Source organism: Epinephelus lanceolatus, chromosome 12 (assembly GCF_041903045.1).
Source record: "Epinephelus lanceolatus isolate andai-2023 chromosome 12, ASM4190304v1, whole genome shotgun sequence".
Classification (NCBI taxonomy): Eukaryota; Metazoa; Chordata; class Actinopteri; order Perciformes; family Serranidae; genus Epinephelus; species Epinephelus lanceolatus.
Genome location: NC_135745.1, coordinates 8413707 through 8429034, shown reverse-complemented (window position 1 = coordinate 8429034; position 15328 = coordinate 8413707). Strand labels below are relative to the sequence as shown.

Here is a 15328-nt window from a genome sequence, read left to right as displayed (position 1 = left end):
TGCCCTGACCCCCCCCCCCCCCCCCCCCCCCCCCCCCCCACCATCTCCAATATGGATTTGAGATGTTCGTGCCTCTCTACCTTACCTCCTGCTCCCCCAAGTTGGAAGAGAGAAGGGTAAATACACAAAGGGTGTGTGAATAATGCAAGGCGAACATTAAATGTCAGGGCTAAAAATTCACAATTTCCCCCTATTGTCTCGCTGGCATTCACAGCATGTTTTATGCATTTTATAATTAGCGGGGGAGTCTCGGAGGAGAAGGAGGCCTGGCAGTTATGGGGAGCGCTTATTTCTGTGAGAGGTGGCGTTTTAAGAAGTTACAGAACATCATTTGAAAGGCAAATCTCACAGCTTCTCGAATGTGATATTGATTCAATTCTTGCAATGGTTTTCCCACTCCAACGTGTGTGAGCTGCCTCGCATATATGCTGTATATTCATTAAAGGAGGGAAGAAAAGCAGCGTTTCCAATTTCAAGTTATAGTTAATTTGCAAAGAAAAAATTGTTGTGATTGAATGATAGAGGTTTCTAAAAGGGGGGGGGGTTGGGTTAGAGAATGAAGAAGCAGAATGGAATGTACGAGAAGAGGCAAGACACAAATGGTGAGATGGAGTGGGAAAAGATGACAGAAACAGAATGGCCAAGAGGGTGACATACCTGGAAGAGAAACAGAAAAAATCGGGTAGAGAGGAGGGAGGGGTCAAGGACAAAGGAGACAGAGAGAGAATGAGGAGAGTTGAAATAAGTGAATGCGCTGTATGGGCACGCAGTCAAGGTCTTTGCTCCAAACATTTCTCCTTTCATTTTCATTTCCGCTCCCATTGCTCAATCCTATTGTTCCTCTCCTCCTCATAGCAATTGTCACTTTTCCTTCATATGCTTTCTTTTAGCTTTAATACCTTCAATTTCCCATTTTTTCTTTCTTTTCCTCTCATCTATTGTTCATCTCACATCCATTTTTTCTTCAGAAAGCTTCCTAAATGCTATTTTGTGTTTGGCAGAGTCTTCATTTATTGTTCCAGTCAGCCTCATAGGTACAATACATCAAGTCTAATTCAATTTTTACATAAACGCCTTCACACTGCCACTGAGAAAATGTAGAATGTTTTGTGAAACACCACGTGGCAAGATTTGCAATACTGACATTACATGTTATTATGTGGCTTGCTGGTTGGTTGGATTGCACTGCCTTCCAAAAGGAGAGAAAGAAAACACTCTTTTTTGTAAGTCAGTGTGCAGCATTGTTTTTTTAGACCATGATACAGGAGAGAGTAAAAAAAATTGTGATAGGTTGCCTGTGTTGTCCAATTGGACTGACAAAGAAACACAGAGCTGATACAAACAGGAAGAAAAAACTAATAAAGCAGGAAGAAAAAAAGTTGTTTCAACATAGACTGTATAAAAATGATAGACATTGCCACCATGTAGTCACTGATTGGTTTGTGAATTCCCATTCTGAAGCCTTGAGTTTGGGATTTTGGCTGTCGCCAAAAGTGGCCATTTGGGCGAGAGGCTGGCGCTGTGGAGGAGCGAGGGGTGGCAACCGACAACCCATGGACATTATTGGTACATTGCAATAATTATTGGCACAACCTTTCACTTAAAGCAGTCATGCCCTTAATTATGTATAAATTTAGGTCTTAATAAAATTTAAATGGGTGGCGTTATAGAAATATTCAACCCCCATACAGTTGTCATGAACTGGGAAATTAGCTGTAAAGTTCAAAAACTTTTTGTTCCAGGATTTAAACATGTTTATTGTGCTGTAAAGTTGGGCATTTTAACATGAGCTGTATGAGGGTTGACTCACTTTTTGAGCCAGCCTCAAGTGGCCATTAGAGGAACTGCAGTTGTTGGCACTCCCACAATGGCTTCATGTTGCAGCCCAGGCTGAAACAGGCTGCCACTTGGGTCCAAATCAAAACCATTGTTACAGTGACAAATATATTTTATCACAGTGCTATGAGAAACTAATAATTGGAGTAGGAAAAGAGCTTCAACCTTTTTGTAACAAACTGAAATGGCCTGTCACTCTTTTAGAATGGCCTTTAATTTAGACTAGGGCTATCCTTTTTTTTTAGGTTTATATATTCTGTTTTAATGTATTTTATCTATGTTGAAAGACGTTTGATACCCTGTAGCCCTGTTGCACTTTCCATTGTTTTTTTTCAATGTTATCAATGTTGAGCACTTTGGGTACCTTTGGGTTTTGTAAAGGGCTATAGAAATAAATGTTGATTGACTGATGTTGATTGTCAATCTCAAATCAACTAGCTTAATATGACTATAATGAGTTTCAGAATCAAAAGCAAAAGTAGCATGATGTTGATTTTGGGAGCAGGTCAGGGTAGCTGAAAAGACATACAAAGTGTTTTTTTTTAACCGTGATTGTTCTGTACATGAAACATTTGACTCCGCCCTCTACATATCCACCAGGTGGCACATATTTAATTTGCACCACTTTTACCTCTGGGCCTTACAGTACAAGGAACAGCATCAGCATGCCATCCCATTTATCAAGTTCTCATCCTGCTTTTAGTTGCATAAATACATTCGTTTGACAGATGACTTTGCTAATTGCCTTTTCAAACTGCAGTAATCTCTCGCTGCAGTGAGCGAAAATTAAAAATGCAGTGCCCTGAGTATTGTTTTTTCATGTCTGAGCCTGCATTTATCCACCTGAAATTAATTCTCTAATTTGTTTGTAAGATAAACAGGGAATACTTGGGCTCCCAATCCACTTAAAGCATCCTCTCCGCTACTTTACATATCCATTCTGAAATGCTGATTTGTCCCTGAAGATTCCACCCAGCAATCCTGCTAGTCATTAACAGTGAAATGAAGAGCAAGCCTCTACTTTTCTGAAGGGCACCGTAAAGTCTTGTAAAGTGTCACCTTAAGGAAAGTGTTAATGCAATGTGTGTTTGTCTGCGCTGACTTAATCCAAGCAGTTGGAAATGTGAAACTAGACACTGAGAATTCACACTTGAGCTGTAGTGTGATTTGTGCTGATGTGTTTGCTGCTAGCACCTTGGATCAGTATGGAGGCGGGTGATGACATGCCTGTCCAAACACAAAGCATCAAGAAACTGAAAGCAGTCACACTTGTCACTGTGGTGCACTCAGTGTGTTTAAAGTGCTCCTCTAAGCACCCTCTAATTATTAGGAAACTTTTAATAACGTCTTTACAATTTTGACCTCAACAAAAATCACTAAAAAATGGTTTTACTTTACTTTTAATCATCTTTAAAGCGGACAAGCATAAAACAGGTTGACAAATGTACCAATAAACACTTTTCTGGACTCTTTGCAGTCTAGTTTAGAGGGTAGGTCATTGTTGGTATTGGTCTTTTCAGGGGGTTCACTGACAGGAAAACTATCGAATTCCACTAGAGTTATTTTTAGCAACATGATATTGCTATAACATAACTGACAACAAGACTAAAGATGACATGAGTCTCAGTGTAGGACATTAGCTATTGTACATTTCTGACTCATCACAAGTTGTGAGAACAAGAACAGAAACAAACTGAAAGGTAGGACGGACACAGGTTCCAGTCCAAAAACCTGAAAAACTAGACTGCAGATTTTGTGCCTAAGGTTAAAACTATTTGACAGTTTGAGTTGCTTTTGGATACTGGAAGAGAAAAAAAATCTAAAACACTACTTTTAAACCTACAATCACTGAGTTTTTTTTCTGAACATCTGGTGAACTCTCTGTTTTTGGTCTCTGCCAACTCCTCAGGGAAATACCTGGCTTTTTAGCTGTGAAATTATCTTTAAGAATTATTGGTTATATTTGGTTTAATGTTTGTAATTTGTAATTTTCCAGTCCATAAATTCTAAACTTTTAGGGATGCATGATGCTGCTCATATATTTTGCTCATATCTGATATGGCGTTATGTGCCAAATGATTTTGGCTGCCAGCCAATACTGATATTTGCACCTATTTTTTTCAACCTAATTGCAGTGGCATTCGCTTATTATTATGCCTACTCTTATTGTGATGGCCCACTGGCAGATGCTGTCATAAAATACAATGCTTTTCAAAATGTACAGCTTCACTGGGAAAAATAAGAAAAACAACTTCAAATTGGTTACATATCAGACATGTCATATTTACTTTTATGTAACATTTTCAAACAAACTGTCACATTCCTTCTACTTTAGCAGGCTTAGATGATGCTCTCCTTGAGTAAATCCTGACAATAGCCACAACCAAGGCAAACATGACCAACTTTGACTCATTTAAGTCTCATAATTTAAACATAATTGTCATTTCAGGCCAGTGCCAATAATTCATTTTAAAGCCTTTATCTGCAAATATCTGATGACATTCCAGAATAATTATGCATCCCTAAATATTTTATACCTCATTAACTGGATTTTGCATCCAAAGATAAACTCTTGAATATTTAAAAAAACCCAGCACCTTTTAAAGTGAAGATAAAACACTGAATAGTATGACTGTGGTTCATTTGATATTTACCTTAGGCAACATATAACACTGCAGTCAAACTGGACATTAACCTAGATTTGCGGGAAAACTAGATTGTATTTCACATTTTCGCCAGCAGGGTTCACCCATCTTACAACAAGCTTGTTGGTGATGTCATAGCAATGCTTGTTTACTATGAGTGCTCTATACAATACTGCACTTGAGACTAGTTTGAATAATTTTTAACTTAACTAAATAAGTGTCAGTACAATGGAAGTTTAGAGTTTAGATAGGATATAAAGAACCATGGCCAACGTTAAAAGCCAATTACCTGTGATTTTTGAGCCAGTAAGACCAAATACAGTGGTAAGATCTGTTTTCATGGAGTCGGACCACAGCTGTGAAAGTAAAAGTGAAGAGCCGCCTGAACTTGAGTACTGTTACATCCAATGTCAGGTTGACAAACAACACCAAACACTTATTTGTATCAAATATGCGCTCTACTGCTCTGCATCAAGCGATCCAATGTGTGTCCAACTTGACGGAAACTACATGACTCTACTCAAAACAAAACTCAAAGTCTTAAAAGGACAAAACATGCTTTACAGTACCAAGCTCAACGAGCCTAGCTCCATTACTCCTACTGGAGAACAAGCGGACAACAGAGACAAACCATTCCAGTGACATCACCAGCTAGCTTGTTGTAAGATGGCTGCGCCTTGCTGGCCAAAACGAATATACAATCTAGTTTTTGGCAAATCTAGGTTGATATCAGATTTGATTGCAATGTCATATGTTGCCTAATGTAAAATTCAAACAAACCACAATCATAAGTTTCAGTAATTCATCTCCTCTTTATTAAGCATGAAACCATTGTGCACCTTACTGTCTGCAGTAGATTGTGAACAGCTCAGTCATCCTGTGTTATCAAGGTGAACGTCATCCCATAGCACTGCCAAACCACAAGGTTTCATTTGACCTTTATAACTCTAATAACAAGATTACAGTGATGTGAAAAACTAATTTGCATGCAAGCACATGTTTGCACAACTGCTGACAGTCCGCCTGGCAGATATTAATGAATGACTGACCACAGTTCATGACTGACAGACAGCTCATGGCAGTGGAAACAATCGTTATTGTGCTTTTACTTGTCATTGAAACTGGAAAATTGAACACCAAGTTACCTTTACTCCTGTCATGATGTCCAGTCACAGCTTAGTGGATTTAGGTCATGCTCATTGTCTGAAGGTTGTGTAATGGTATTGTGGGAAATTTAGGAGATCACTGAAGAAGATTAGGCAGTGAGTGCAGTATGAAGATAAAGTACAACAAAGAAATCCACTGAATATCATACTTTGATTACACGGTGCCGATTGGTTAGTAGGTTTAGCTGTGTTACCACTGCTTACTGGACTGAAGTAGTGCTGATTCACTTGTAGCCTGGTTTGTGATCTGGCGAACAGAGACCCATACATACATGTGGCAGTCTGGATTTTATCCAGATATGAGACACTTCAAATGACAGGCCTAAATGGGGCCTAAGAATAAGAGGCAGTGCCCTCATCAGTAAAATGTAATTTCTTTGAAGCAATGGAAGCAATGCCTGTCTGATATGTGCATTTAATTAATGTTGCTAGTAAAAATAATTATGTGTCTCTGACATGCGGAGAGAATACCTTTCATGTGCACATTCAGAGCTGACATGAAAACAATCACTCTCCAATGATTGATGTTAACTTGATAAATACCACTTTGGAGGACATTGTGCTGCCTTCATAATTCTGGACTGTAATCACAACATGTGGACAGAAATGTCCATCAAAGACATCAAAACTGTTAATTATAAGGAAGTGCTCACTTTAAACTTTAAGATAAATGTTTCTGTGTCTTGTTTTTCAGGCCAGTGGGAGGTGACTGTCAGAAGAAATGCCGGTCCTAGGTGCCCTAGTACATCACCACCTGGACCATGGCGACTCCTTGGCCGATGAGAAAAGAGAGGTGCTCCCATGGCTCCGCCTGCCTTGCTAGATGGTCGGTGTCCTGCTTGATGCTCCTATGGTTGCCTTGGGTGTTGCTATGGCTGCCGTGGCCCACCCGAGCTGAACAAGTGGGTGGTGGGGTGCATGGCGGGAAGGTGCTCCATGGTTCACTGTCGTCCCCCTCGTCCTCGTCATCTTCCTCCTCATCCCCGTCCAGCTCTTCGGCGTGGGGCTTCAACACGAGGCAGAGTGGAGGGCAGCTGGACTGGCTGCTGTCAGAGAAGGGACCTTTCCACAGATGTCCAGAGTACACCGAGTTCAGGGAGAGGTTCCAGCAGGGATTTTCTACCAGATACAAGATTTACAGGTGAGAGGGGTCAGCACTTGTGTGTGTGTGTGTGTGTGTGTGTGTGTGTGTGTGTGTGTGTGCGTGTGTGTGTGTGTGTGTGTGTGTGTGTTTGTGTGCGTGCGCGTGCGTGTGTGTGTTGTGTGTTGTGTGTTGTGTGTGGGTGTCAGAGAGAAGAAGAAAGAAAGAGAAGTGTGTGTAAGCAGGATTTAAAAGATCACCAGGTGAGAGGAAAATGTGTGCTCTCACTTATATCTCAGGCTACCTGCCCATCCTCTTAAGTATAGTGCTTTGCAACCTTTTTGGCTTGTGACTTCAGGGATACTCAAGCGATTTATTTTTTACTTTTAAAAAGTTGGGGGGTGGGGGCCTGCAAAGGACAGATTAAAAAAGGAATGGTGAAATCAAAGCAGCAGAGGCTAAGAAATCCTTACTTGTAGTCCTTTGTACAGGTCAAGCCCCAAAAACACTGGATCCTACATTTCCCAAAATGCAGTTTGTTAGAGCATCCATGCCTGGTAAATGCCCACATGGCCATCTCCACAAGTATATTTAGCGGAGGCCCTGCTGCACATCTGAACCCTCGCACTCCTCAAGGCCTTCCCCCAACATATTTCAGCTAGCATTTCAGCTAATGTTAGCTAGCCACTGTGGACTTTGTTTTAACCAGGACCCCAGTGAAGTGTGCCAGGCTTCAAAGCCAATTTTTGTTGTGACCATACAGCGAAACTCCAACTCCAACTTTTTCCCTAAGACTTACATCGTTAAAGAGGCGTCTGTAAATCAGTGACTACATTTTTTTTTTTTTTTACATTACAACCCCTGCGAACTGATTTGTTTCAATATCAGGATTTGATCCATTCAGTCTGCTAACAAGTCTAGCCTACAGCCAATCATTTTATCCCCATTCAAGTTATCAGAGGGCTAAACTGGAAGTTAGTCGCTTGGCCAGTGGAAGTAAGCCACTTGGCTTGCAAAAGTTTGTAATACCTCACCCTATGGGCCCAACAACGTGAAAGAGCTGGGCAATTTTATACAGAGAGAAGTGAAACTTTTTGGTTTTATGACCCACCGAGCAACTTTCATAGAAATGAATAGGGACCCACCTCCAACGCTGTGTCTAGGTCTCTTTATACATCCACAGGGTTCCTACGCAAGTATGGAAAGTATGGAAAAGTATGGAAATAAATTTGATGAATTTCCAGGTATTAAAAAGTATGGAAAATGAAAAATAAAGTATGGAAAAATATTTATGTTTCCAGACTATTACCACTGTTCTAAAATACTGTTTTCTAAAATAGAAAATTAGGTATTTCCAAAAATAATTTAATCAATCTGGATCGTGTTTTATGCTGGGCCAAGCACAGTTTGTGTGAGAACAAACGTCTCAGAAAACATACCGCCCCTTTTACCTGATTGACAAGTGGTATGTCCAGTCCGCTGCCCCATGAGCCTCCTCCAGCTCCCCAGGTATCAAGTTTCACTCCAATACTGCACCTTCGACAAGAAGACGAGTTTCACGTGGTTCACAATGGGTAGATGCAAGTTTTTGGATGAATGGCTTGACAATACCATATATAAATACTGGTTGGCCAAGGATTCCCAATTCATACACAGAGCTAGATGCAAGCTTTGTGTGAAATCGTTTGACATCGCCAACATGGGGGAGAAGGCGATTCTGAGCCACATGAAAGGAAAAAACACAGACGTCTCGTTACTGCATCGTTTGCACCCAGAGTCCCAACCGTTTTGCCTCAGCCCAGACATTGAACTTACCTGAGTTTTTATTTACATGCCATTATGGTACTTGGCTACAATCGCCTATTAAGAATAATTAAATATGATGTGAAATATGATACACTGATATATTTACTCAGATGTCGCATATTCTCTGGAAAAAAAAATGCAGAGAAGTCTGGAAATTAGGGTATGGAAAAGTATGGAATTCTGAAATTCTAAATGTGTAGGAACCCTGCATCCATGAGTTTAACACACCTTATCCCCAGTAACATCTCAGCTAATGATAGCTAGCTGCATGGCCTGTCCCACTTTCCCTCTGACTGACTAGTACTCGTTGCCTTCATTGGTCGGGCTGGTTAGGGTCAGGCAAGAGGAGTGAGATTGGTTAGGGTAAGAATGTCAGGCTAAGCCAGTCAGAGGCAGAATAAGACAGAGGAGGGCACGTCATGCCATCTCCATCCTAGGAAAGAAAAACTTAAGCTAACATTAGTTAGCAACAACGACACTGTTTTTTTTAAGACATCCATACAGCACAACCACAGACCTATTGGTTAAGACAGGGGAAGAGACATGTGGTGAGACATGACAGGCAGTAAAACGTCGTTAGGAGAGGATTGTGAGAATTGAAAGGGCAATGAGGTGTGGCCTGTCCGTCACTATCTCCATGCCCTCAGTTTGGAACATGATCTTTTTGTTAAAAATGTGTAGTCTTAAAGCTTATGCAGCAACAACACTAATGACAGTATCAGGGTTATTTTATCAGACTTGTCAAAGCTCCTCCAGAGCCACAGAAGATGTTACACAGCTTTTCTTCACAAGCTGAGTAGTACTCTTCATGATGACTACACTGACCTTCATGTGTACAAAGTGAATGCCAAGAAATGTATAGTTGCAACCTCTCGTCCCAGGTAAGCTGTGAGAGGATTTTTTTAATCTTCTCTTGTATAGTTTAAATGATTCTTAGAGGCCTAAAGAGGTTAAACTCTCCAGCATTCAGCAAGAACAAAGGAAAAAAGAGACTAGATTGGAATAAAGTATAGTAAAATTGATATAATTTTCTATATAGCCTACTAATATAATCACAGATATGTATTATTGTTCATCTTGCCAGCTCCAGACAATCCTGTTACACTCATTTTTGAAGCCTGAGGAGGAAGTACTTAATAGCTGCAGTATAAACTCAGTCTACAGATACTTACTGTTCCTTTTCAGAGGGATATGACATGGATGAGCAGTCTATAGTTAAACACTAGTAGCCAAGTAGCTAACCTTGCCCATTGCACAACCTCAACTATGCAGTGTACACACCAAAGCCCACTATTGCAGAACATCAAAAAGAGAACAAAAGTAAGAGGCTTAGTGGCAGGTGGCTCTGTGAGGTACTTTCACATAAATCCCTAATATGTACCCCATGGGGGCACAGGAGAAAAAGTCAAGCAGTCATTAAAATACATCATCTGTAAAACATGAGTGTCAGCACCAGATTCTGTGCTAATACATCCAGTAGATGTTGAAATATTTCAGTGGATAACTGAAAACTTTGGTATGCTTGACATTAAGATTCATCATCTTGAGACCTTGAGTGTCTGTACCAAATTTTATAGCATTTCGTTTTAAAATTGTTGAGATATTTAAGTCTAAATCAAGGCAATGGACAGAATGACATTTGCCTTCCCTAAGGCACAATACTACACCACCTGGGACCCTCAAATTGGGAAGTACTTCTCCAAAGTCTCATCTAAATTAGCAATAAAATGCTTTAAAGGAGCAGTGTGAAGGATTTAGTGGCACATAGCAGTGAGGAGAGCAGATTGCTACCAGCTGAAACTTCTCCTAGTTAGGATTACTTCAGTGTTCATTGTTCAGTAAGTTTTTACCAGGAGCCGAATTATCCACAGAGGTCTCTTCCTCTCCAAAACAAATGGACAAGATGATTAAAGCCGGTAAAAATACTCAATAAAGCAGTTTCATGTAACAAATTGTGTGTTGTTTGGCTGTTTGGCTGGTTGTCAACGTGAACGGCCCTATCTAGAGCCAGTGTTAGGTTTACCTATTGTGGGCAACCTTAGAAACATGGTAGTGCAGCCTAGCGATCTTTGTAGAAGAAGACCTGCTTCTTTTGTTGATATAAATGGCTTGTTCAAAAATAAACAAAAACACAAGAATTCTTATTTTCATGTGATTATACACACAAGAAAACATGGGTTTTATATAGTGTTCCATTTCTGCCAGTATATCTCCCTGAATCCTACACACTGGACTTTTAAAGGAATGATTAGCCAAGGAGTAACAGCTTAAAATAAATAAATAAATAAATAAATAAGGAAAATTAAGTATTGCTGTAATGCCATGAGTACTGCAGTTTGTTTCAAATATGCAAGAAAACATTTGGCTTTTTGCTCCCATCCGTGCTGTATGACTTTTTATACAACAGTTAGTTGCCGCCCTGCAATCTGATTGGTCGAGAGACAGTAAAACCGTGACAATATTGGAGTACAACATTATGGTTATTTCACTGTGTATGTATCACTCCGCCTCACAGCTGATTGCAATCAACAATCAAATCAAAACTGACGGTTAGTGTCAGTTAGGTCAGCAGTTGCGTTGTAGGCTAATTAATTCATCCACTGTCAAACTGCCAAAAATATGAATTTATTTCCTAAAATAAGTTTTGAATTGAACTATGAATGGTCAGCAGAGGAAGATGAGGGAGAGGAGAAGCTGAATCCATCTGAGCACACATCCAGGTTTGTCAGTGTTTCATCAGCGGAGCTCAATGACTTGCATCACCATGCAGTCACCAGAGACTTATTTCACCGGCTGCACAATTAATGGAAATGTGCAGATAAGTGTGTATAAAGAGTAAGTGCCTGGCGCACCATGTTTGTGTTACATAGCAACGGTGACAGTGGAGTCCTGAGGGAACTATTTTTGTTGGCGGAAGACAAATAAAATGCTTAAATGATCTATTTTGTCCTCATTTTTCAACATTTCTTAATCAGCCTTGCTTATTTAACTGTTAAACTGTTGTATAAAAGCAATATCACACTCAAGCTCGTGATGTTATACTCGTATAACATCACCTGCGGCCTCGTGCCTATGACCGAATCATAGTCACACATCTTTATTTGTAAAAAAAAAAAACAAAAAAAAAAAAAAACAACAATGTTAATACTAAGCATACACAGGGACACAAATATTCCAATTTTTTATTAGATGTTGGGTAGCCAGGTAATATTAAAGCAAATATCACTCAGGGAAATATATTAAAAAATACTGCCACATCATAATCAAATGAAATGGAATAAAAGGTGATAACAAGATGATATACATCTTTTCAGCTTTGCCTCTGCAAATACATAGAGATCCATTTTTTCTTCAGTTTTTTTAATCATGCAGCACTAACACTACAATTCCATCAAGCTCTGTCTGTGTATGAGAGCGTGTAATGAATAGATGTATCACTTTTACTCCAAACATGCATTATCATCAAACACAGCTCATCACTATTACAATTTGCTGGATGGGTAGAAATTCAATTCGAGCAGTGGAATTATGATTTGTGTAACGCTGGAGGAAGGGATTGTGGGACAGCAGTATCTCCTTTCCTTTCATTAAAAATTGTTCTTTGTTTTCAGTGTCAAATGAGAAAGAAAAGAAAGATGTGAAACTTTGGTTTGGACTTTTCATTAGCTAATTAATTGGAAATGTTTTTAACTGATTTTGTGTCCTGGTTTTGGTTGAAAATTGATTTTATAGTAATCTTGAAACATTGCAGTGATTTATGAGGTTCTTGCTAATTTAACAAAATAAAATTTGCTCAGAGCTGGACTCTTTAAAGAGTGACTAAACAGAGATCAGAGGGAATGACAAATGTATTTTATCTGGGAGATTAAAGTCAGAGATTTGAATACTTTCAGTATAATCTGTGAATGGATAAAAGAGGAGCGGCTGTTGAGTGGCAGGCAAAGGATTGAGTAATATACTGCTGTAGGTTGTGTCATATTCTGTCGTAGTTTTTCTTCAATCCCTCCAACTTTTTGATGATTTTTTTCTGTTCTGAGTTATGATCTCAGCAGGATCGGGGAAAATGTAATGCAGGGCTAAACCAGTTATAGCGCATTTATGAGCAAGCATCACAACTTGTGATATAAAATATATGTAGTAGTTATTTATTATAGTCAAAGAAACATGACTGGCCATACATTCAGCTTTCAGTTATCACAGGTGACTCAATTTAAAGATATCTGACAACTCATCACTCCAAACTCATGAATCACACAAAAAACTTTCAATTTTTCTAATTTCACCAAAAGACAACTTCTGAACAGCTGCAGCAATCAAAGGTTGGTACCACAGCTGCAACATATCTAAAATCTTACCATGAATCAGGAGCAATGTCAGTCTCACAGGAGTCTTTTACACAGGACACAAACTCTTGGTCTCCTATGTGAAAGTCCTATGCTTGTTTCACCCAGCCACCACCTCATTCTTTTGCCTATGCAGACTTTCTCACTTTTTGCACTATGTCAGTTGCACTGGATATCAGGTATTAGGTTAACATTGGAGTTAGCTGAAAGCCTGGTCCATCTACAGATGCTAAAGGGAACCTTCTGCGTCAGTATCAGATGCAGAGGCACGTGACCAAGTGTCTTATTTGACAACCTAGTGGTGAGACTAGGCTGTTACATCCACAGTAAGCTGGGCTAATCTTTAAAGCACAGTGTACATGTGGAAATGACATTCATCCGTACTGATCTCCACATAAGCACACACACACTCACCCACACAGACATGCCTGAATACAGGCAAGCAGCTAAATGTCTTCCTTTGTTCTATTTTGGTCAACAAAATTGCATCACAGGCAATATCTGGTCAATAAACATCCATTCTGTCTCCTTATTCTCACTGTGATCACCTGCAGTGATTCAAAACAGCTGAGCTGACAATTTACTACATATTTTTCTATTCATGTCACTGACCAAGTATAAAATAGTGATCTGATCATAAATATTACCTGTTAACCTGGTAATGTGATGAGATGTTGGTCAAATATGTGTTATGATTGCAAAGTCGTCTGTACTTGTTTTTCTGTTAAAATAACTAAATTTATTACGTACGAGACTAAGTACGACATAAACTGACATAGTTACATCACATAATGTGATGTACCTACATAAAGGATGTGAAGGACAGGAAGTTAAAAGAAGTCAACAGTGACTTTTTGTTCCACACAGGACACAAACAGTGCTTTGCTGAGTGACAGCCCTGTGTTTGTTTGACCCATCCATCACCTCTACGTTCCTCTCTGCACCAACTTTCTTGCTCTTCATACTACCTTTATTTTGCCTTTGGAGTTTAACCACTGCCGTTGCGTGACATAGTAGAACCAGAGAATTCATGTTTCCACCATGACAAAGCATCCTAATTGAGTTTTCATTGGCACTGTTTCCATGGTATCGGCACATAATTTTAACACGACGTGCCACCATCGTGTACTGTGGTGTTCAGAGGCTGTGGTCATTTCACTCAGTTTCTGTGAAAAGTGACTGTATTTATCTCCTCCATGCATGTCACAACTCTTAAAAGAAATACTCTGTTTTGAATTGTAAATTGAGTCTAATGCATCTCAAGGCAGCAGTAGACCAGCAGCTCCTGTGCTCAGCAATGGTAAATCACTTTTTCTCAATTGAGTCAGGCTTTGAAGACAGCAATATAATGACTTCATTTTTTCCCCATTGGACATCACTGTCTGACATTAAGGTTAAGCAGTGAAAATACACCAATAGAGTGTACACTGATACTGATATTGATTTTTTTAGGTGGGACTTTTTTAAAGTGACTAAAATACATTTTGCTGCTAACCCCTTCACAGCAGTAGATTGCTTACCTTCAATGTTGGACTCCAGCCTGCTTCCCCAAACTGGGGGCGTGCCCATTAAAATCTAATGGTTGTAATGTACTATCTGTTGATAAGCCATACAACCCCACTTCAACAAATCTGAACACTATCCCTTTAACTACAGAGACTCACAGCTCTTGAACTCGTTCTAGCACAAAGCTTCATTTTCAGGTTAGTGTGGACAGACGGACAAAACAGAAAGTACAGACTTCATTTGCAAATTCATCCAGCTTAGCCTGGACAAACTGAGAGAAAACCCACAATAAGTAAGCCTTAATTTTTGGTGATATTTTTAAACTTTGCTTAACTTTAAGCAGGAATAGAATTCCAAATAATCTGTATTTATAGCACTCCTTTTTACTCACTAACATCTTTTCGTATAACCTACAATAGAGACACGAACAGTAGGCAAAACTAACCAGCTGATATGATTATGCAGTTATTGATAAATAATATAATTCTTAGTGTAGAACCTAGACTCTCAACACTTAACCTGCTGGAGAGCACAGTGTGTGCCAAGACAGGAGGTCTCTATGCGTGTCCAGAGGCTGTTAGCTGTGTGGTCTATAAATAATGCAGTGCAGTCCTGCACCAGGTCCGGAGTTCATGTCAGCCCCTGTCACCATTATCATTATTCCAAATTTAATACCAAATGTGATAGAAATACGCTGCATCCGCTGAGGCTGCAATTTGAATTTCCATTTCCTGAGATTTTTAACTTTCCTTCCTCTTCCTCCACACGCTCTTTAAAAATAGATTCTCCTGAAAGTTGTTGCGGCCGTTTGTACTGTCAGGAATGTAGACTTGCTGGAAAAATATACAGTATGTTCTAATTATCTGCAGAAGGGTTTTGTTGTTCTCTGACCGGTAGACTGTGACTATATTCCAAACGATTGCGTACAGAACTTTTTGAAGTGAA

The 15328-nt window shown here is 39.5% G+C and overlaps 1 protein-coding gene across 1 annotated transcript in view; it reads left to right on the top strand.

Annotated features, from left to right (window-relative positions):
• Nucleotides 1-15328, top strand: part of brinp2 (bone morphogenetic protein/retinoic acid inducible neural-specific 2) — a 342576-nt gene that overhangs the window by 127883 nt on the left and 199365 nt on the right. Inside the window, exon 2 of the mRNA XM_033650943.2 lies at nucleotides 6342-6788. Within this exon, the coding sequence (XP_033506834.1) occupies nucleotides 6409-6788 (380 nt within the window). The 5' untranslated portion in view covers nucleotides 6342-6408. The remainder of the gene's footprint in view (nucleotides 1-6341; nucleotides 6789-15328) is intronic.